The sequence below is a fragment of the Hydractinia symbiolongicarpus genome, chromosome 14 (genome assembly GCF_029227915.1).
Source record: "Hydractinia symbiolongicarpus strain clone_291-10 chromosome 14, HSymV2.1, whole genome shotgun sequence".
Taxonomy (NCBI): Eukaryota; Metazoa; Cnidaria; class Hydrozoa; order Anthoathecata; family Hydractiniidae; genus Hydractinia; species Hydractinia symbiolongicarpus.
In genome coordinates, this window is record NC_079888.1 from 16,388,871 (window position 1) to 16,412,363 (window position 23,493).

General features: G+C 31.2%; 2 protein-coding genes across 2 annotated transcripts; both read right to left on the bottom strand.

The window, feature by feature from the left end:
• Positions 1-1,297: 1,297 nt before the first annotated feature.
• On the bottom strand, positions 1,298-17,492 carry LOC130625375 (leucine-rich repeat and guanylate kinase domain-containing protein-like). The gene is made up of 21 exons (XM_057440456.1): positions 17,452-17,492; positions 17,199-17,328; positions 16,664-16,777; positions 15,577-15,658; positions 14,266-14,366; positions 12,891-12,972; positions 11,698-11,822; positions 11,065-11,118; positions 10,809-10,898; positions 9,316-9,396; positions 9,030-9,116; positions 8,150-8,256; positions 7,463-7,579; positions 6,576-6,696; positions 5,782-5,895; positions 5,203-5,271; positions 3,970-4,102; positions 3,635-3,764; positions 3,183-3,288; positions 2,445-2,536; positions 1,298-1,861 (listed from the first exon to the last, which is right to left on the bottom strand). The coding sequence occupies exons 2-21, from the start codon at positions 17,316-17,318 to the stop codon at positions 1,612-1,614; spliced, it is 2,175 nt and encodes a 724-aa protein (XP_057296439.1). The 5' UTR covers positions 17,319-17,328; positions 17,452-17,492; the 3' UTR covers positions 1,298-1,611.
• Positions 17,493-18,374: 882 nt separating this feature from the next.
• Positions 18,375-20,769, bottom strand: LOC130625376 (uncharacterized). Its single transcript, XM_057440457.1, has one exon. The coding sequence runs from the start codon at positions 20,490-20,492 to the stop codon at positions 19,827-19,829; it is 666 nt and encodes a 221-aa protein (XP_057296440.1). The 5' UTR covers positions 20,493-20,769; the 3' UTR covers positions 18,375-19,826.
• Positions 20,770-23,493: the final 2,724 nt, after the last annotated feature.

The window sequence follows — 23,493 nt, forward strand, 5'->3', positions numbered from 1 at the left end:
GGAACGAGGACGACCTTTATCTTATTAGGGTCTGTCATTTAGGATTTTGTCAGATGGAGAAATTACCCAGGATTCTCCGAAAGTCCAAGAAAATATTTAAAAATTGTATTGGCAGAACAAAATACCATCGGTCGTCAACTGTGGTGCCACCTTTATGAAAACGTTTTTGATGGGTACATTGATGACCTTGAATTTTTGTTTTTGTTTTTTCAAACTTACAGATAATTTTAGGTTTAGATTTTTTCACCATTTTTTCCCTGCTAATAAGAATCCCTATCTTTAATCTCTCGCACCCTTAAACATGATAAATTTCACTCCTCCCCCATCTCAACTCTCTGGAACGTCCGAATCACGACGAAGTAGCAATAGGTGGAAAGAAGTTAATCAAAAGACGATAGACACGTTTACTTTTTTCTTCATGAAAATCTGAAAATATGATATAGCATTCCCGCGAAATTAAAAGTATGCTCAAAATTTTGTGTTTTTTTTCTGCTCGCGCAAGCTTCCACCCTTCAAGTAGTAAGTATATAGTTTCTGATTTTATCTTTGTTACTATTTCTTTGCTAAATTTATTGTAGTCTAGACCTTGTGTGTTTTATCTCATCAGTGGTAAAGGGACTGAAATCTCGACTCGCTGCAAACGTCTGTCATTTTTTAAATAAGTGGCAAAGAATGACGGAGTTATCTAGTTATCATTTAGTTTGTAGCTATTCAAGAGCACAATTGCGAATACACGATTTAGACGTAATTTGGCGGGGAAAAACTTTCGCGATTTTGTGTAAATGGAGAATTTTAGTTCGAAAGCTTTCGCGAATGGTGGTAGTATTTCCATAAGCAAAAATAAGCAGTGTCATCATGGCCTTTTTGGGATGAAATACTAAGCGCTAGTATAAAGAAAAAAACATTTTTGCCGAACCCGCGAAATGTAAAATCGGGCTTTATTTGCGAAAATTATAACCCGCGAAAGTTGAAGCTTGTCACGTAGACAATTCTTCGCAGTTTTGCGGAAAAAACCTTTGCGAATTTCGTTTGAATATTTCACACTTGAAAAATCTCGCATAATGACAAATGCATACATTTAGAATATCGTGTACAGCCCGCTGGCGGTCGCCTATCCACATGTTTTACACTGCACTTGCACTAGTGTTGTAGCAAAAAAAACTGATACCGTAAAGTTAGGGTTTCTCTTTGTTACAGCAACACGAAATTTATAGCGTACTCATCGATAAAGTTTTTGACCAATATCCAAGTATATCGAAACTGTATAAGAGCGTTAACTTTTAGATATAGAAAGGATATTACATTTTTTCTTTAATATGTTATATATATATATTAGAACTATATAATAAATTTACAATATTAAAAATATATTAACTGGAGACTTTGTAAACCACATTCAATAAAATTTGTTCATACATTCTACGAATTTTATGCTCATGAACACAATTTCGAAAACAAAGGAAATAACAGTACTTTTAAAAAAATATGGGTCAATTAATTCTGTTATGACTTCACGCGACAAGCAGGGCTTTTTAAAATATTTATCGTCAGAATTATCTTCACATTACTGGAGTGTATTCGATGATGTAACCCCACTTTTCGCAGTTGGTATTATATACTCGTTTCTGAACCACTGTCAAGAATAGCGCTAACAGAGACTTCTTCAGTTTGCAATACATCAGGGGTAAGAGAAAAGTTCGAGTTCCGATCAAAAGGTTCGTGTTCTGACGATGCTTTAATGACCCTCGTTTCGGTTGTTGTGATTCTGGTCGGTGCAGTGTAAAGCTTGTCGTCGGGAAACGTGTTGGTAAAGTCTGTACATGCAGGAACATGTGGTACAACTGTTGACGAAAGTGGTGTGCTGGAAGAAAAATAAAAACACTTTATTAAAGCAGTTTTTTTTCTTCGTGAGAAAATCGAATACGAGCTTACTCATTGCACTGACATATTCTCGTATGTTCATACGATGACACGCTATATAAGGTATGGGCTGATATCCTGTGTATACGTGATAACAATTCATAGCATCACATGATTTTTTAGTTTTCAAACAGGGTGACAAGTTTTACAAATTTTTACAACTTCAGGAGAATTGGGTGGTTTGGAAATTAAGAATTAGTAGTAAATACGAAAAAATGCACAAATAAATAATCAAAATTGAAAAAATTAAGGGGGGGGGAGGGGTAAAAAATTGCTAACTTGAAAACGTACTAATAAAATGTACATACTTTAAAAGAAAAAAATATTGTTCATTGCATAAAATTCTTCCTCAGATATTAGGAGGTTATTTAGGAGAGGGTATGGTCTGTATAAGAGTTTACGCGGAGTTAAGGACAAGCTTGTTGTAGGTAAATTACTTTTTAATGGGATTCATCTTTTAAAATTTAGAACAACCTCGGATACCTTTTTAAAATACATACAAGAATTACATCAAGCGTACATACCGGACTTTGGATATTTGTTCATCAAACGATGACGTCAAACCCATCATGGCAGCTTTAGTTTTTTCATATCGTCTTTCGTAAGAAGCCATAGCCTGACGAAAAACAATATTTGTAATTAATGAAATCCCAGGCACTTACCAAAGGTAAATCGGAAAAGCAGAAACTAATTCAACGTATTGTTACAGGATATTAAAGATCTATTTTCATTCAACGCTCGAATCTATTGACAAAGTGGAAGTTACGCTCTCTTGACGCCGATCGACTTTCTGTCGAATAAAAAGTTACCAAAACTCTAATCGACTTTTTTTGTCTATACTTTTTTTATTTCTACCCAATGAATGTTTAGCTAGTTAGGGAAAAACGACCTTAAAAACGTTTTAGTCAATGTTATTATTATTATTGAAATTATTCACCCAGGATAGACTCTTCAGTCTTTTTTTCTGGGTTAAGATTGTACAGGGAGAAGTGTTTGTTCCCAAAGTGTTTTAAAATGAGTCAAAAGATTAATGTTTAAAAACTTGCAAGATATTCATTCGAAGTGCCACAAAGTTAAAGTTGCAAGAGTTTCATTTAATTTTAGATTGATTCATCCCATGCAAATAGTTTAACAATTGTTTTGTAAGTAATTTTTTGGGCGAATGCTTAATTTGGCATTGTCTATGCAAAAACGTGTACCCAAAAACAGGACACATAATCTTACAAAATAATCTGCTTAAATTAATACAAGTAATTTCTTACCGCTGGTGAAGTGTGCAAATCGGAGTCGCGAATTTTTAAAATACTTGAAGAGTTATTTCCCATTCGAAATGAAGACGACGGAAACATCTTTTCTCTACTATGCGATCTAAGATACGAAGAAATCCCATCAGAATTACTCACTTGAAAATATAGAAGAGTATTAATTTTTCGCGTTTTAAAACTTGACCCGATGCTTGCTTACTTTAAAGTTATTTTTTTTAAAACTAGACAAAAATCTTTTTGGAAATAGTAATATTTGAAATTTTTCTTTTTCGACAAAATGATATTTAAGGTTTTTCAATGTCACCTTATCTGTTTTCGAAGTTTCCAAGGTCCAGCAGACAGCATGTAAAAGTATTTCTATATTGCAAGCGTGAAGCAAAACTCATTATCGTTTTAAAGATATGAAATTGAAAGATATCCGTTTGGCTAATCAAGAACAAATTTTATACTTTTGTTCAGATTCGACCGTGGCTGGAAACACAGCGGAAGCCGCATACTGTTTAGCAGTGTTTGGTGGAGTGAAGCCAAGGTAATCGATAACAGTATTTTTTAGTTGCAAATATCTTTCTTCGAAATCATCTAAAAATAGATATAAAATTCTGGTTAAGATTTTTAACTTAACATAGCATTAACGCCCTTAGCGCCAAGTGTGCGAAGCGCTAGCTTTGCTCACAGTCGTGAAAAGCAAAACAAGTAATCAGGGAAACAGGTGAAACAACGGAACAGGAGATACAGCACAACAGAGACGACGTACCAATAGATCGGTGTAAATAAAGCACTCTACCTTCTACAATGGTGGCATCAAAATACCCCGGGTGGTCCTGGTTTTGTTCGATGTATTTCTCAATCTTCTCTAGACTTGTAGCAATTTGAGATTCAGTGTATCTATCACTGCTACTCAAAACCTCTTTGTTAGCCTACAGCGTGAGGAAGAACAAAATAACGAAAGATTATCAGTAACTAAGTTATTTCTGAAGATTAAGGAAATATGGAAATAACGGAAGGAAATTATCGCAACTCTAACGAACCACATTATGATTTTTCAAAGTTTCAAAGGCTAAACTATATGTGAGCTTTCCGTAAAGACTACACCTTCAGTTACAATGTATCAAGGATTTTAATCTGTCCGTGGCTACAAGAGTTCAAAGAAATCTAGTAGAGAAATGCTCAAATGAGGCTCAAATGAGGACTCACTCACGTTTTATAATAACCTAAAATCGCAAAAATTATTTTTTGGTTCCTTAAATATTTTTATTTTGCAGATATTACAGTGTGGCTCACACCAGTGAGATAAACCAAGTGAGATGAACCAGAACCCCCCGGGATCTTCTCACTTTTATTTCATTAATGTGAAACACCCTGAAGCATTTACAAGTCACATCTTGTTATGTTATAAGACCTTTGAAAATTCTTGCCTATTACAAGTGCTTTTTTTACTCAGAATTTGACTGATTCATTGGAGTTCAAATTCTGCGAAAAAAACATGCAATTCGCATTCACACACTCTCTACAAATATCAAAATCGCATATCAAAATACATGTGCTTTTTTTTATTAGCATATAAATTTTTTAAATCAGGCTATGGTATGCTTAGCATTAATTACAAAAGATGCCAAATTATGCTAGAAACATGCTTTTTTCCATTACCATTCCAAACCCAATAACCAAAATAAAGAAGAAAGTTTCACATTTTCAACCGCTTTTTCTGAAAACTGACAAACATGACAAGGGCTCACAGTTATGCTTGTAAATGTTTATTTTTTCACCTGGGCCTAAATGTACTTCTAAACGTTATGCTTATAAAAAAAAACATGCCTGTCGCATCTGCTTTCTTTTTTAAATAAAAAAAATCGTCAAAAGTCTTGAAGGGTGTGGCTATGTGGAGAAGTCTGTTGTTCATCAACAAAATTTCTAAATTTCTCTATCAGAGTTGAACAAAACATTAAATAAATACGTTCAATAAGAGTCATCGGTTTTAATTTCAGGTTGTTGTGAAAAAGAATTCAAAATACATTACCTTTTTGTTTTCTGGTAAGACCAACACATATCTTGGTTGGAAATGAGTTTTTTTAAACGCCATCACACCCTGAAAATAAATAAAATGGTTACAACTAATTTATTAGTTGTCATAATGGTAGCATCAAAACAGAAAATGGTGAAAGATAAATCATGTTATCAAGTTTTTCAAATGCTAACTGTACAGCGCCTTAAAGACAAAAGTTTACTTAATGAATATTTTTCTATAAATAAAGTCAATCTTTAACAACCATCGACATTCCTTTTTCTGACTAAATTATTGTGTCTCAGTTTTTTTAGCATTCCGTAAGTTAAGTCCCCAGGTTATCAGAATTCTACAACAATGCACCATTTCCATTAAACATTTTAAAACGATTTAAGTGGTCACCAGAAGAAGGTCTCAGAACACATAAAGAGATTACCGAATTCCATACATCGGAAACAACTTCGTCTTCACTGTCTTACTTCAAGTATGAAGTGTGAAGTGTGAAGTATGAAGTGTGAAGTATGAAGTGTGAAGTATGAAGTGTGAAGTATGAAGTGTCAAGTATGAAGTGTCAAGCCATAGACAATCAAATACCTCAATTTCCAAGCTCAACACACATGCTAGGCCTTGCTTTGCGACATGTTCAATCGAGTTCTTGGACACACCATAGTAACTTCCATATAGTCCACACGTCTGAAGGAACATTCCCTAAAACGTTGTAATAAAAAAACATCAAAAGCTAGTGTACGGGTGTGAACGCTTTCATTAAAACCATACAAGAGCTGATATCGAAAATTTAATGACAACACATCCCATATTTTTCTTGATTTTTCAGTCATATAATGTAGTAGAGTTGTATTAAAAAGTTAACAGCCAGTACAGGTTTATAAAATTTCGAAATTTTAAACTAGATCGCAAATGATTTAAATCTGAATTCCCTCAGTATTTTTTTCCCTCTCACTTTTGCCTTTTTTAACAGGGAGAAATTTGAAATAGAATTCCCCGAATGGCTGTATAGAAGTTCGCTTAACGATTAGGAACTAGCAATTGATTTTAACAAAACATCATTAATTTCGGATTAATATGTTTTCTTTAAGCGGGGATCGATAGTAACCTATAAATTCATTTGTGACTTCGAAGAACGGAAACTTTACTTTCAGAATTTTTTTTAGTTTAGGAGCAAACACATCAATTTTTAACTTTCAAATGTATAGCTATATTTTTTCCTTATTTTTCTTCTGGACGTTACTGTCTTTTCGAGTCCAGCCTAAGTTACATCAGGAAGATAAAAAAAATGAATTAAGGCATTCTTGGATTTGTGAAGCTAAAAGACAAATCATGGAGGTATAAATCAATGCTCGATGAAAGCATTTGTGGATTCTACCCACTTTATCTCTGATGTGTTCAAACTCGTTGTTGCTGACAAAGTGATAGGTTACTCCTTGTTGCTCGCATTTTCCTTCACCATACAACAAATTGTCTCTAATCTCTCTCGTCGTATGATTGATGCTATAAACAGGTGAACCATATATAGAAAAAATACTTGCACACTTGTTTGGTTGCTACTCTTTTTATAGAGTCAAATTTGAGGAGCTTAAGGCCTTTGATGAGAATTTTCAATCCTTTTTGAGATGACAGTATTCGCTAAAAAAGGGGATTTAAGGAAAATTTAATATCCCCCTAAAAAAAAAACAGTTGAGGAGATTTTAAGGGTGATGCCATGAGTGAGGAACAAATTATAGCTGTGCATTTTGCAAATAATAAATGCAACATGTTGTAAAATTAAAATTGTGGATATCTGAGAAGAAAGTTAAAAAATCCATTTTTTAGAGCAGATTTAAGGAGTCTCTTTCTTTTTTAAAACTAAGGAGAATCGAGGATATGAGCAATCTTGTGGCACTCCTTTTAAAAACCCTAACAGATATTTGTTTCTAAATAAATTTATCGAGGATCATGCTGATCAACCACGTATTGAATTTTGTAAACGCGTCTTGCTTTTTTCTATATAGTCTTTCTGTGTATCAAAAATGGTAGCTGCGAATAGTGACGACGTTAGGTCTTGTGTTTATAAAATGTTTTCTCACTCATTCATCTTGTTTTTACACAAGTGCTTAGCGTCACCATTAAACATTGTCAAGGAAACTTCAGCGTATTATTTAAGAACTAGTTGTTCACCCCGTGGAAAATCAACGGTTTCGCTCATTCTATATATGCTGGTCCTCAGATTAACACCCGTTGTGTATGTTTTTAATATTATTATTTTTTATTTACTTACCTCATACCAAAATAATTCGGAAATTCTCGACACAATCTATGAGCCAGAGCTTTTTTTCCCATTCCAATTGGTCCGGTGATGATCAGCATTGGATACGGCTCACTGCTAGCTAACGTACTAAAATCAAATAAAAAGGATTACGAGTTTCTTTAACCGACAGTTAATCTTTAAGATTGGGCAAGGGGTTGTCTCATTACGTGCTGGAATAGAACTAGATTTTATAGTATTTTTTAACAAGACTTTCAGTAGAATAAATGCTTTAAGTGAGAATATGTTGACAGGGTTGGAACTCTTTTTATAAAAAATTGAAGAGATTTGAGGAGATTTCCATATCTTTTTAATCATTGAGAAGGTTTAAAGGTGAGGTCATGAGTCAAATTATTTCTGTACAAATGAAGCATTTTCATGCACTCTGAAACCAAAAGTATGCCAGAGGTTGTAAAACCAAAATTGAGGAGATTGGGGAAGACTTTTAAAAAATTGAAAAGTTTAAGCAGGGGTGGCAACCTTGACTTAACAGTGTTGTTCCAGTTCCTATGGTAATAATACTCATAAGGATTCCACAACAGTGCAATTCCTAATCTTGTATTTTCTTGTAGATTGCATTAATTTTTAATTCTGCGCATGTATTATTTGCACTTCTTTGGATTTAGTCTTTTAAAAAGTTAAGGTCCAAAATATACATACCTATCAAGAAGAGTGACAGGTTGCTCGTAAGACATCATAAGATTGTACATGCGATCCCTACTTGCTATGAGATGCGGACTTGGGTTAAAAAGATTTTGAGCCGCAACCTACACAAGAAGATAGTAAATCAGGTTGTATTATCCCGGTAGGCAAATGCGACGTGATATTTTTAAACAAAGTACAGGTCCATATTTTTCAGGGTAGTCACTATAAATTGTGGACAAAGACACCGTTCAGGCAGTCACATCTTTGTGTAGTTTTGAGGAAGTTTTTTGCTTTTAACTTTTGAGCTTTAGTTTAATTCATATTCTTGTAGTTCTTGTTGAACCGAAGCTTCTGCTGTGAGAGTTTGACCGTAAAACGTCCGTGTTTTCCCCCAACTGAAAGTTGTACCACTTGACATTTTTGATCCAAGTGTTAGCAGTCAGGCTTAAATCATATATCATTTTATAAGAATTGCATGGCACTCATTAACATCTGTATACTAGTATTAAATTTGCTTGCTAAAACTACATGTTTGAAAATTACATGAAAAACAGAGGAAAAAACATTTAGCCTTCTGCAATTTCTAAGACGAATGCCGACATGTTAACAAAAACCCTTTCGGCAAATTTTTGTTGATGTGGTTTAACTTTAGGTTGGATGTAACTTGAACTTATAAAGTTTTGCTCCATTTTTCTTGCTAAATTCACTTTTTAAGAATAAGAATGTGTGATCGTAAAACAAAATAAAAATTGCTGACGTGAAACACAAGTTTGTCGACACAAAGCATGCAAATGACATGCCATGTTGGCAAAAAATTGCTGATGTGGAATAAACGGAATTAAAAAGGGTAACATATAAAAATCCACGACGTTAAAACTAATGCTAAATCTTTCACCTTTTCCTCAGCACATACAGGTTTTGCATCCAACTCAACCAACGTCATCACTCTGAACAAGATGGACAACCGATAATCTGCAGTATCCTACATAAATAACAATAGTAACAACAAAACTAAAAAAATGACTTTTGCTACAGTAGAGAATTAGCATTTTATTCCTTCAAATCTTTGAGAAACAGACCTTCTCCTTCTAGTAAGAAGCATTTTAAAGAAATATAACAAAAATATTGAAAAGCAATTCCAAATGCTACATTTTTACTTTGACTGTTATATTTAACTCTACCTGGATTGCGTTTCTGTTCAAATTCAAGATTCTCAACATCCGAAGATTTCGTATGTATCTTATTTCAGACATATCCAAGATCTAAAAATATGTAAAATTATAAAAGCTGAATTATATCAGTCATTGGTAACCATGTTAGCAACAGGTTGCTTTAGTTTTGAACTTTGAAATTTTGTGCCAATTCAGTTTTAGGAGTTATCAAAATACTGAATTCCAAAGCTAGTTTTTCACTTGATTGATGTCACCTTCTTTCAACGCGATTGCAATTGAAAGCATATAACATTTTAAAGAGCGAATTGTGAATGGCGAATTTGTTTGTGTGTTTGTGGCAAAATGTCTTTTTTAATTTCCATGAGAAATGAAAAACTTGTAGCAAATTTAACATCCTGAAAGTAAACACTCTTTTGAGCATCAAAACAATTGTTATTTTGAATTCTTTGCAGCAAATGTTTTTACAAGAATAAACACTAATGAGCGAGTTCTGATTGGTTAATAGCCAGGACCACCAACAGAATTTTTCTTACCACAAGGAATCGGAATAGCACGGTGGATAATTTGATATCCTTGAAGAAAGCTTACTTAACTAGGCTAATTGGTTAAAAGTTTACAGTCAATATTTCGACGCTATAAAACTGTGGATGCTCGGATACATTTCGCCCTTATATTCGACTTAAAGAATAAAAATATGTCATGAGGATAGACACTGTTTATAATTTCTGTTGACAAATATTCGATTTTTAGGACCACTCAGGAGATTTCTTAAATTAGCAAGATTCTAGGATGTTCAAGGATAAAATGCAAGTTTCAGAAATATGCACTTTTAAAACACGAACAAAGAAATAATACTCAGTGTACCATATTCTTACAAAAAAATTTTTTCACTTTCAAATTTAAATTTAGTGTAAAATTACCACTAAAATCTTTCAGTATAAGAAAATAAATATTATGGAGCTCTTAAGAAATTCATCACACATGTTAAAACGAAATAAATCTTTCAGGACGTTGTGAATATTTCTTTGTTCAACAATAGTTGGTGGAACTGTGATGACAATTACAGCAAATACCATTTTAAAAAACCTTTCAGGCATCTCCAGAAGAATTCTCATATGTATCAGGCAAATTCAGAAAACCCTTTGCGTAAAAGACTATGACAAAACATCGTACTAGCCGAGACATCTTTACAGAGAATATTGTGGTGATTAGAGTAGAAAAATGGATTTAGCTTTTTTTTATTCTAAAATGCAAAACAAAAGGACAATTTTTAAAACAGAACTGTGATGTCACAGCGCAAAGAGATATTGAACTGATCTCTATTCAGGAGAAAAGACAGCTCTCCTTAATAATCATTACCTCCACTTCAATAAGGAATAGTTACGGCAAGAAAGTCGCAACCCTTGAAGTGTTATTTTGATGTGATGTTCTGCACCACAAAAACATCTAATTAGCAACTCAAATATTAAACATCAGATGAAAAAACAGAATTAAAATTGTACCTGATTTCCTTCTAAATTGATTTCTTCAAGCAGAGAGTGTCTTTGTAATCCCCGTAAACTGCGAAGAGAATTCTCCGCTAAGTTGACATACTATAAGAGCAAGAAACAATAAAAACATTGAAACACTTCCCTACTGTAAATTACATTTTGAACCTCAGGAGTTGATGGTCCAACACTAGACAAGTTGCATGCGTTTTATTACAATCAAAAGAGCATTTTTTAAAAAACCCAATACATACACAGTCTTATTTTTTACCTGAAGAACTTTTAGATTTTCGATGTTTTCAATCTTCCTTATATTATTGTTGCTCTAAAAAAGATATTCAGTAGTCATATCGGGTTTACAAAAGAGCTTTACGGTTTCCATATAGTTGCTGGTAATATCTAGGGTGATTTATAAGGATTACAAATATGACTGAAGTCTGACTTGTGTTGGGACTGACCTGAAGCGATATTTTTGTATATTTTAGATATATAACTCATAAGATTCCTATAAATTAGATCAAGGCAACAGCATAAGAATTGCTACAATGATCTTTTTAACTCCCAAAATATTAAAAAAAGCGAAACACACAACACTATTTATACCGGTGATTCTTTGATACACTAAATAAATAATTGGTCTACATGCATAAAGTTAGTATAAGCGTGCGAGATGCGTAGCATTCAGGCATGCAAACTCAGGTTTAATGTGCATCCTTAGATCTGCTTAATCAAGCGAAGATAAAAAACTTTTCGTAATGCATTTACTTACGTAACTCAGAAGTACTTAAAAAAAAGTTTAAAATCTATATAAAGTGCTAAACTAAGCCTTTTTTACACTTTTTCGCATTGCATTTTAACAAATTCACATGAATTGGTGTATAAAATTCTAAGTTATTGAACTCACCAAATCAAGTTGATTTAAAGGCAAATAACCCAAGCCTGAAATTTTATGGATGTTGTTGGAAGATAAACTGAGATTCTTCAGACAGACACAGTTTTCTATTCCAGCAATCTCTTCTATTGAATTATCTAAGATCGAATTGTCAAGGAAAACAAAGGCACAAAAATGCTCAAAAATTGAAGCAAAACAGTCAACAAATAATACATGGGGACTAAAAATAAGATTTTAAAAAATAATTGGAATGTTTATTGCCCATAATGTAAGATTTGTCACCAAATGCTTTGATATTTTTATTTAATAAGATTTCAGAGTTTGGGAAAGTAAAGTGAACTTAAAAGAATGAATGTGCTTTTAGAACAGAACAGGAATACCAGTACACGTGACACTTGAGGTTAACAAGCGAAGCAAAATAACTATAATGAAATTGTGCAATGTTCAACAATCAACATAAATTTATATTAACAAATAAGGCAAAAAAAAGGCAACCATGACTGACAGTCTATCATTTGAAGGAGCATACTGCTTGTTTTTTTTTTGCATAATTACATAAAGTTCCATCTTAGTAATTCCTTTCTTTCAAAATCTGTATCTTAGACAGTGATAATTTTTTAAAACCAGCCCTAGTTAAGCAAGTCAAATATACTTTTTTCTTCTTACACGGCAAGGTTAATTTATTATAATCACCTGTTATATGAGAGATAAAGGAATTTATATGCAAGCATAAGAAGAGAAAATGTTGAAAATTCGAAACAGTTAAAACAGTGACACAGAAAAATAGCTTTGCATTTTTGTAGGTAAATCAGGACAATAACATGGCGGATAAGTTACAACACAGAAATATACATATCGTATTTCCACAATGTTTCTTTATAATTTTATTTTTTTAGCATACTACACATAAAATATTGAAGCAGTAATATTTTTTTACTCCTAAACTGTATAATAAGTTTAGCAAAAACTTCAGTAGTTACTTGAAGTTCATCTATAACATTCTATTGACACACTTAATAAAACCATAAAGTGGTAAAATGATACCAATTTAAGTGATTCTCAGCTAATCATGGCTTGTCCAATCCATCACTTTTTTTAAAAATTCTTATCTATTTTCAATTTAATTATTAGGCGCAGAATTTTATGTCAGATGTGTTCATGGTAATTTTAAAGTGGTATTACTACAAACTTTGTTGAAAAGATACGATCCAACAACAGTGTATTCAACAAAGTATGACAGCTTAAGTCACCAATAATTTCAATAGTATTATTTGAAAAGTTCATTTCCTAAAAGAAAACTTTATTATTATTATTATTATTATTATTATTATTATTATTATTATTATTATTATTATTATTATTATTATTATTATTATTATTATTATTATTATTATTATTATTATTATTATTATTATTACCACCCAGGATAACCTTTTGAGTTCTTACTTGTACTGTTACCAATAAATGTCCTGAGAAGGGGGTGTAACTAATCAAAATTGAAATTTTTAAAGCAAATTCTCATGGAAGCATCTTATTCAAACTTTGGCAGGAATGATAAACAAGCTAAAAATTTTCATGCTTTTAGCAATAAGCAAAGAAAACAATAAACAAAGAAAAATCATGCACAAGGCTATAACCTTAATCACTCTGAGAAAGATCACTTTCTGAGAAATGAAACCCACCTTTATGTGTATATAATTTAGTCAATACTCTGTAACAATTTCAGTAAAACACCCCAGTTTTACCCTTGGTCTCAACTGATAATTATTACAGCATAAGAAAGAATTTTAATTTACAAAATCTAAGGATGGTGTTTGAGCATAATTTTCAATTTTTCAAATAAATATAAAATTGTTAATAAAATTTTACAGAAAATTTTCAAAAATTCTAATTTTTTTCCTTTTTGTAAACAATAATGTGATGAAAAAAAAAAATACTTTATTAGACTAGTTTGCAAAAATAAATAAATGCTCGTGAAAATTATTCCTGTGAATTAATTATTTACAGCTTAAAAATTATTGACAATTAGATCTATTTCTGACCTAAGCTGAAGTATTTGAAATATTTTACGCAAAATATTTTGGTGAATTATTTTGCAGTTCTTGGATTGGAAGAGGGTCATTAATATACCCCGTCCAACCCATGCTAGCATGGAAAACGGACGTTAAGCCAAGAATGATGATGATGAGTTCTTAATGTCATATATCTTATGTGTAAAACAAGTTATAAAATGAATCTTCATTATAAAAAAATAACGCAGATGAAGTTGTAAGTTAATATTTTTCTTGTAATATCTTCACATTAAAAAAATCCAGAGGTTAGACAGGTGTAAAAACTTTTAGCTACCAAGTAATTTTAGAACTCATAAAGTACATGTAAATATATATATATATATATACACTTTTGCTTTATCACCGCAAGGTTACAGCAATTCTGAATGGATCGAAAGAAAGAAAGAAAGAAAGGAAAGGAAAGTCAGAGTGAATATGGCTGGTGCAGCTGCAATAGGTTCTTAACTTCTAACAATTAACAGGCAGTATAATGTTTGTTCTCTAATAAATAATTAAAATAAAAACTTACTCTGATACCAACAGGAGGATTGAAGTTGATGACCTCTGTTAAATTATTGTATGATGCATTTAATGATATCAGATGAGGTAGCCATTTCAAAACCACTAAATCTAAAAAAGCAATGTTGCTTAAAATCTTTCCAAATTTTAAATCAGTGGTCTCCATTTCTTCTTTCGACAGTCTCTTGATTCTTTTAAAATTAACACACAGCTAGTTCAAGTTATTTGGCCTAATCTAAGACTAAAATTAGCACAAAGCTTGTAGTATTCTGGGTTTTGTTGTGCTTTGCTTTTAAGTGGTCCCTGGTTTAAGCCATAAAATGCAATTTGATCCCTTCACTTATCTTAATAAGCTTTTATTTGATCTCAATATTGTTTTGTATACAGCTTAATAGGTGATCTTATAAATAATGCTGGTAAAGAGAATTGCAAAAGATATAATTCCCTTAGCAAAAAAAGAGTGGTTGCTTGAAAGGTAGAAACGTTGCTTTGGGAAAGTTTTTATTGAAACTTTTATGAATTTGCAAATTGGTTGATTTTACCACAAAAAGTAGCTTTCCATAATTCATGGGTATAGAATACCCTTTTTTAAGAAAATATTAACAAATAAAAGTAAAGTGAAAAAGCAAGTCAACAGCTTTCAACAAGTTTAAAATGCATTGAATATGCTTCTATCATCAATGCCCCAGTCACCTTTGATAATTAGCAAGAATAAGAGGCTGTTAACACATGTTTGATCTGCTACATTCCACATAGATGTTTTTCCCTTTTTTATTGTTGGTAATTCATTTATTTTTAACAGACAATTCACTTTGGTACTACCTTAAGAGAATATAAAATATAAATGAAATACATGAAAATAAACATTTTTATTGGTTGTTTAGCACCTTCATACAGAGCCCCCAGCTCTTTAAAACTAAAATTTATCTAGGAACCTAATCATCGAAAAATATTTGCTAACCTGTACACCCTTCACCCTATAAAATAAACCTCTTATCACACAACAACATGTTTCACAGCACAGAAACTTTTTTTGAATTGTGAAAACAAATATCTCGTTAGAATAAACTTTTGTAATTGTGGAACTAAAATTTCCTGAAATTCTACTCTTCAAGTAGTACATTAGGTCAAAGATAGAACATTTAGATCCTTCAGTTTTCTTTTTGTTACATAAAATAAAAGTTCATTGCTGTGCAAGGAAATGCGACGCTCATGAAAACCAATGTTAATTTTTAAATAAGGGTTTTAATATTTATATAATATTCATGAAAAAAACTAAAAGTAAAATGTCTGTCCATTTAAAGAGGATCATACAACTTACCAGTGAGGTTGTTATGTGACACATCCAAAACTTGAATATTTTCAAATTTTTCTAGAAAGTTGACCTCCTGCAGACCTTTATTCTATAATTAAAGAAAATAAAGACAGGCGCTAATCCAGGAAATTACTTTGGGCATTGGTAACTCCTGAAATTCTCCCTCAACCTTTTCAGGAAATAAGAGACTCAGTTTGTTTGTATCAAACAGTTAACATTTTAAAGTGAACCTACAAGATCTAGAATGGTTACCACCACATTTTTTCCCTATTCGTCAATACAAGAAGTTTTCACCTCTCCATTTTTGGCACACAAATAGGCCCAAAAATCAGTATAAAGATGTCTAAATGGACTAGTATTGATCCATGAAAGAGTTATAGACTTTATTTAAACTTTTTTTAGAGTATTTTTAATTTTTGATGTCTTCATTGCTGATCCTAAACATTTATTTTGTCGTTCTATGAACTTTAAGGTTTGCTTCCAGATTCAACTTTAAGTCTCAACAGTTCTGAATGACAATTTCCTAACACCTACTTTTCTGTTTCATCTTATTTTCATTAAGCAGGCAAAATAGATTAGGTATGATAGGTAGATGCTAGATAAAAGATTGAGTTGGAAAGAAAGGAGATGGATAAGTGGGTAAGAGATATTGTGAAGACTTAAAATGTTCTTGTTCTGGGACTTAAGAGGATGTAATAAGAACAGACTTAATGCAGAGGAATTTGGGTTTAGGAGTAATACAGTCTAGATCAGATTGAAAGAATGTCATTAATATATCCTGTACAACCTATGCAGACATTTTAAGCAGAAATGCATTACATTATAATATAATATTACTTGTAGATAAAGCCAATGAAAAAAATTGATTATGTCAGCAATGATTAAAAAAGAATTTATAAAAATTTACCTCTTGCCTATATTGTCTAGAACTTGAAAGGCTAATCGAAATTATGTATAAGATCATGTAGTTTCAAAGAACGGTTAAGGAGATATATATATAAGAGTTCTATTATCTTGCTGATGTCAGCAAGGAGCTGCCAAAATACCAAAAAAATTCAAATACACACACTTTTTGTATCATTACATATCTTACCATAAGGTTTAAATTCAAAAATACTTGGCTTGTTCCATCTGAGCTGTAACCAAGTTGAGACAAACCTTCTGCTATCATCAATTCGAGAGAATCATCACTCTCTGCATCTGTAAACTGAAAGGTTGTGAATAAATTATAAATTATAACAACAACTAAGAGATACAATCTGGATAGGTAAATAAAAGTGTACTTTAAGGTTTATAAATAGTTACACACTTTTTTATGCAACACAAGAATGCTGCTAAAGTTATCATAATCTACAGGCTGACTGTTGTTCACTTCTTGCTTGTTTATCTATACCTTAAACCCAATTTTAAGACTTATTTTCGCAAGGAGTTTTTTTACGAATAACCCCTTTTGAGGTTTTTCAAGAAAAATTATTTTCACAAATCTAGTACTTTCACACAATATTAACTTAGTTCATGCACTAACAGGAAGGTCAAATTTTCTTTGATTTATATTTTTATTTTATTTCTGTGCAGTTCTTTATGTAAATAGAAACTTACTTTGAAAGGTATATTTATCACATACTCACTTCATCACATGACAATTTTACATTGCCGTTATTTTCACTAGGTGTAGATTCACCAGGTATTGAATCTATAGGCTTGTTGAAAGTGTCTGAAGGGTGTTCCAACAAATCAACAGCAGTCATTATCTAAAAACTAAAAAACACAATACAAGTAAAGAGCGTCATATTGCAGAAAGAAATTCGAAAATAAGTTTGTATTTTTGAATGCATAAAATAACTTAAAAACAATAAAAGAATAAATTTGCAAAAAAGTAACCTGCTAAACATTTTATTGGGTAAAACACTTTTTTCTTATTTCTAAATGAAATGAAAGATACTTACAGAAAGACAATAAAGCATATAATATGACATATATTTTTAACACAAAAATGTTTGCTAAATTGTTTTACTTGATTTTACTAAATTTGCAGTATACAAATTTGCATTTTTATTTGAATATATACTTTTAATGAAAATTTTCAGGATTGACGCAACTTACGAAAGTTTGTAAATGCAATGCACTTAGAAAAAATACAATTTTTATTCAAGACCTTTGGCGATATTGACTAGCATGACTATGTGGCAGGTTTTCTTGTCATAATTTTAATTTTTACTACAAAAAAAAGAAAAAACAAACTGTTTTTTGCAAAAACACAAGATCCTGAACTTATGACATGTCATGTTAGAATTTTCTTTACATTTCAAAGGGTACCTCAAATCACATACATATGTCACATGTAATATACCTGTAGATGCAAATGGATATTTCATAAATGTCACAGGATTTTGCACTAGTTATTAACACTCTAAGGCTCTAAAAAGTATATATAATATATCTTTGGGAAAGTGTCAGAAAAATATGAATTCAATTCAATGTTTACAGAAAACAGAATGAAAAAGATAAGAAAGTTTCTGAGTCATAAGTTCAGAAAATGTATTCTCACATGTGCACAAAAATTTACTTTCTGATCAAACTGTTATAACGTAAAAATATGTAAATAAGTAGAAATTTGCCTTTACAAGAATAATTTTTGCAACATTTAAATACTTTCGCAAAACAAACATCAGTTTGAGAAAATCTGGTCAAATTTGTCAAAATATGCCAAATTAAACCCCTAAAAACATTTAAAACTGCAAGAGATATCACACCAATTTACCAATTAACTATTATATACTTTTCAGAGTGACTAAATTATAGTATAAACCAACATCACACCTTCTTTAAAATATAGAAAAGTTGATAAAAATTTTATTTTAAAAGTTATCAGTTTCAGGTAGCTTATAAACAACAAAGCTAAAATATTTAGATTGTACTTATTATACACAACACAAACTCATAAAAACTAGCAATTTAAAGGCTATCATACAAATGTTATTATGCACAAAAACCTAAAAAGACGTACTTTTATTAAAGCAGAAAAGATTACTTCCATAAAAACTTTAAGATTAGAATCTTTCTCATTTACAAATTGTCATGAAAAAAATTTAAGATACAAAGCTTAGGCAAACAATTTTAAATCCTATTTGCTACATTTTTTTGTAACACACCAAAAACAAAATAAATTTTCAGTAAATTTAAAAGAAAGAAAATAGCGAAAAAAAACAATTGTGTCATTGACAGTATAAATTTCCAACAATCTAAAACTGTGTCAGGGGCTGATCCAGAAATTTATTTTGGGCGTCCATAGCGCTGAAGATAAAAAAACTTTTAGGGCAATAAAAATATATGGGTTTATCATATCGTTTCCTTTTTTAGTATAGAACATAATTCCTTCATGAAAATATATCTTCTCTGTGATTAAAAATACATATAAATATAAGTTATAAAATATCCAGAAAATAAGAGATAATGCAATTTTGAAGCATTTTAAATAGTGTGTTTCTAAGTTGGGCGCCCAAATTAGATGTCCCCAAAATTAGTATACCAATGTCCTAATTGGCTTGGATCAGCCTTTTTGAGTTCACATTTAAAAAATTAGAGCAAAACTGTTTAAAGTCTATTCCCATAACTGTTCACTTTTTCCTAAAAACATCACCCACTGTAGCATTTGCGTTAAATAAATTGTATATTAAGTACAAAAGAAGCGTTAAAAGAATTAAAATATATAACATTAACTTTATATTATTAACTTTATATAAAAATCAATTATAATTACATTTATTAATTTCTATCAAATCCAAAGCATAGTATTACGTAGTAAATATTTGGAATCTAAAACTATGCTGATTCACATTTTTTACTTTGAAACAAAGAAGCAACTACAAATTTCAACTTCATAGTCATACCATAAGAAAATAAAAGCATATCAAAGCTACACAGCTTTTTTATAGTTATTAAAGAGAACCTCGCACAGGACGTTTCGTAGGTTTTTTACGTATGCTTACAACAAGAGTCAAAGCAATGACAAGGAACAATACTGTAGAAGATAATTTAAATCTGTTTTATTTAAATATTTAAAAATTAAATTCTGAGTTGAAAAAAATTATATAAAAGAGTCAATTTTCAGACAACAAGAATAGTTTATGTATGATATTGATGTTAGAAACGTAAATATACCTCTCAAATTAACAAGAACCTATGAAGATCTGTGTATGTCTATGTACAATATCTCACTGATGGTGTTTACCAGTGTATACTATTTTTGTTTGTGGCTATTTTGTCTCTGATTTTAAATATGAAGGACAATCTTCTCTCTTCTTCAAATAAACAAACTCATTTGCAGCAGTGTGGTGACCAGGGAAATCAGTAATTGTATGAGCATCCACATTTCTGAACTCAAAGGTCTCCTTCGCAGGAAATGGATAGTAAAATCGATTAACCTTCTTGTGTTTACTACCTGTTAAATCTCTATACTGATCACGATGAGTTTCTGTTTCACTTATGTAGCTTTGATCTCGATATGTTTCCCGGTCGTAATGCCTATTTGTGAGCGTATACAGAGGATTGTTGTGAATGATTGGAAAACGTGCTTCTCTCTGCGCCTTTCGGGCACCAAGAGCAATATCAGGTTTATCGCTAAGCAATGTTGGCCTAACAGGAGACCTCATAATGAGCAAATTATTTGATAATATTTGCTCAGCACGTTTTGATCGTCTGTAATCTTGAAACCATTTTTCTGTACCTTGGTTTGGATGATAATCATTTGTTCCAGGTATGAGCATTGGAGGTTGATAATATTTAGAGGCACTTTGATGGTATGGATTTCGATATGCATCTTGTGTGGATGTTAAGAACTTGTCTAGTATATGATTGGCCATTTTGTTTATGCTATTTTTACCTAAATTATATACAATACAACGTGAAAAATCATATGACATAAAAACTGCTACAATTGGTGCAATTCCAATATCAGTGTTTTTAAAATTATTTGTATCAATGTTGAGCAGTTTTCATACAGTAATGTGCAAACATGTACACGAACTCCCAAACTTTTGAAACATTGGACAGTCATCTATAGCCATAGATTGATCCATACTTTCATCTAACTGATAGTCAGGGAAAACTGCCAAGTAAGAATTTACTTTAGATTGAAACCAAGCACAAAATTGACTATATAAAGTCTATATAAATTATATATAAATTAAGCAATTTGAAAAAAAAGCAAGATCTTTAGGTTGTTTTGGCAACATAAGTTTCTTTAATAATAACACCTAATTTTCAACAAATTAAGTAATACTTACCTAAAATAATAAGAAAAATAATAAATATAAAATAAAAGAAAAAGAATGATGTAATTTGCCAAATTAGGATCTTTAGGCACATTTAGTTATATTAGGAATCGGTTGTTTAGGGATTGTCTTCCACATTATATGAAATAAAACGATTATCACTGTTTTGAGATCGTATCTTTATTTTTTTCAAATCATTTATAAATTATTTCGCGGATCTGATATAAATTTGATCAGATTTTGATTTGTTTTTAGCGAATGGATAAAATTAAAGCTAGGCTTTCTAATGGTGCAAAAATATTTTTTTACAAAATCAATTTAAATTAAATTTTTTTAAAAATAATAGATTAAAAGTAAGGATGTGCATTAAATAGCATTAGCTTGGCGTGGTGATAACCTCACAGAGAGGTATTCTTTTTTTATTATGAAAGAGTCAATTTTTGTGGAGCTAAGCGAAGCCCATTTCCGATGTCAACAGTGTGGGCGTATATTAAATTTCTGCCATTTTCCTTGTATATAGGTGAAATTTTGAGTTGGACCAGCGTGGTAGGTGTTTGGGGCATAAGACACTCAAGCATAGCCGTGGTCACTTTTTCTGAGCACAGTTGAATAACAAAGGTACAAAGTTTGGAGCAAACTTAAACAAAAAAGGGCTGCCAAGCGACGATTTGTTGTGATTTGACTTCTCTGCGTAAAGTAGAGAAAGAGTATGTATATATCATTGTTTTTACATCTAATGAACCCCTTGATAATCTTGCTCGCAACTAAAGCTAGCTAACCTAAAACTATAACTAATTCGTCAGACAAATTGGTTACTTAACTAGTATAAAACTACCAAATACAGTTACCTACTTAGCAGGCATAAAAGTTGACTGTAGCTAGCATATAAAAAAATTCTAACTTGTATAATCACTAAACTATACGTTGTCAACATGTTTTTATTTGAAGTTATGATTATGTATTTTATTAAAGACATCTTTTATTTTTTTTGAAGACAATAGACTTCTTTCATTATTTTTAGGATAAAATTTTGTTAGGATGTGTATTTGACTGAAAAAAACTTGTTTGTGTTGCTTTTGAAATTATATTGATATAGTAACTATAAATTTGAATATCGAGGTTTCCAAAAATTGTATCTTAACACCCTGTGGCTGGGAATATTCCTAAAAATTTTCTAAGATTTATGAGGTTTTTGGGGAGGGTTTTTTTCTTATATTATATAAAAAATGTCTATATATATATATCACATAAAATTTCCTGATCAGGGCAACCTCATAATTTCTACATTGGTTAATAATTTCCTGATAAAAAAAACAAGAACATTTCTGTTTCTATAACTTGACCTGAATGAACTAACCCATGAAATATCGTGTCTAGAAGAGACTGTGTTTTTGCTAACACAGAAGCCCCATGACATATCGCCTCAAATCAAACCTTATTTGCTTTGGTGCAAAAGGTTTGATTGGAGCGGTTTTAGAATTTCCCCTTTAAAGCAGAAGACAATAATACAAATAACCAATGACCAATTATCATATTATTTAAAACGTTATCTATCTAAGTATTTGTTATCACCCAATGGCCAATGACCAACGACCAACGATGACGATCATGAAAAAGTATTTGTTATCATCCAACGGCCAACGACCAACGATGACAATCAAGAAAAAACATTTGTTATCATCCAACGGCCAACGACCAACAATGACAATTAGGAAAAATTACTTTTATGGTCCAACGACCAACTACCAACGAAACGATTACGAGCAGCAAATGGTTACGAGCCAACGGCCAACGACCAACGTTAATTATATAAATCTATAAATCCTAGTAGGTGGACATTTTAAAATTTCATATTAGCTGCAAATTAAATACACAAAAATAATAGCCTGGTGATAAATTGTTTAAAAGGATTCCCGCATAGAATTTATACCTAATAATTTTTGTTCTTGTCAATTCTCCTATCTGTCTGTTCTTGAGTGGAAATATATCTAATCTCAAATGGAAATCTTTAAAGTTAAATAATAAAAACGAAGAAAAAGCCTTTTTTTAAAATTGTAACAAAATTTTTGAAAAACTTTTTATCTTGTAATTTAAATTAAGAATCCATTGAAAAAATCAGAAAGTAATTTATGTAAATGCGAAAATTTCATCTGACAAATACACAGAAGATAAGTCGCAAATAAATTTTGAAAATATATCTTTATCCTTGTTAGCATATCTCCACATAAATTCAATGTAAGATAAAAAGTGAGATTTTTTTACTCCAAATGATGGTAATGTTGATTTAACCTGCCTCCAGTGTCCTTCAATTTTATTTGTATGATCTCTGTTACAGTTAACAAATTCAATTTAGTGGTTAACTTTTAAATGTTGAAAATCTAATTCACTTAAAATATCATATGGTTTTTAAAAATCTGAAACTATAGTTGTACCAGGCAGGATCCAATTTTTTATTAAAGGTATCAGAGTTTCTCTGTCTCTCTTTTCTACCACTACAAGAAAGTTCTTTCGCGATTATCCCACCACAAACCCACTGTCCATGGCATGGTATTTACGCTTTTCAAACTTACTCTTGCCAATTTGAACTAGTACACCTTTACCGCCAATCTTTGATGAATTTTGGAAGAGTAATACTTCACACGTTTCTCGG

Coding starts and splice junctions, on each gene's coding strand:
- LOC130625376 (XM_057440457.1), bottom strand. CDS start 20,492: ATGTCATATGATTTTTCACGTTGTATTGTATATAATTTAGGTAAAAAT.
- LOC130625375 (XM_057440456.1), bottom strand. CDS start 17,318: ATGACTGCTGTTGATTTGTTGGAACACCCTTCAGACACTTTCAACAAG. Junction 3,289..3,634: donor ACGGTCGAATCTGAACAAAA/GTATAAAATTTG, acceptor TTCGTATCTTAG/ATCGCATAGTAGAGAAAAGA. Junction 2,537..3,182: donor ATTTGCACACTTCACCAGCG/GTAAGAAATTAC, acceptor GTTTTTCGTCAG/GCTATGGCTTCTTACGAAAG.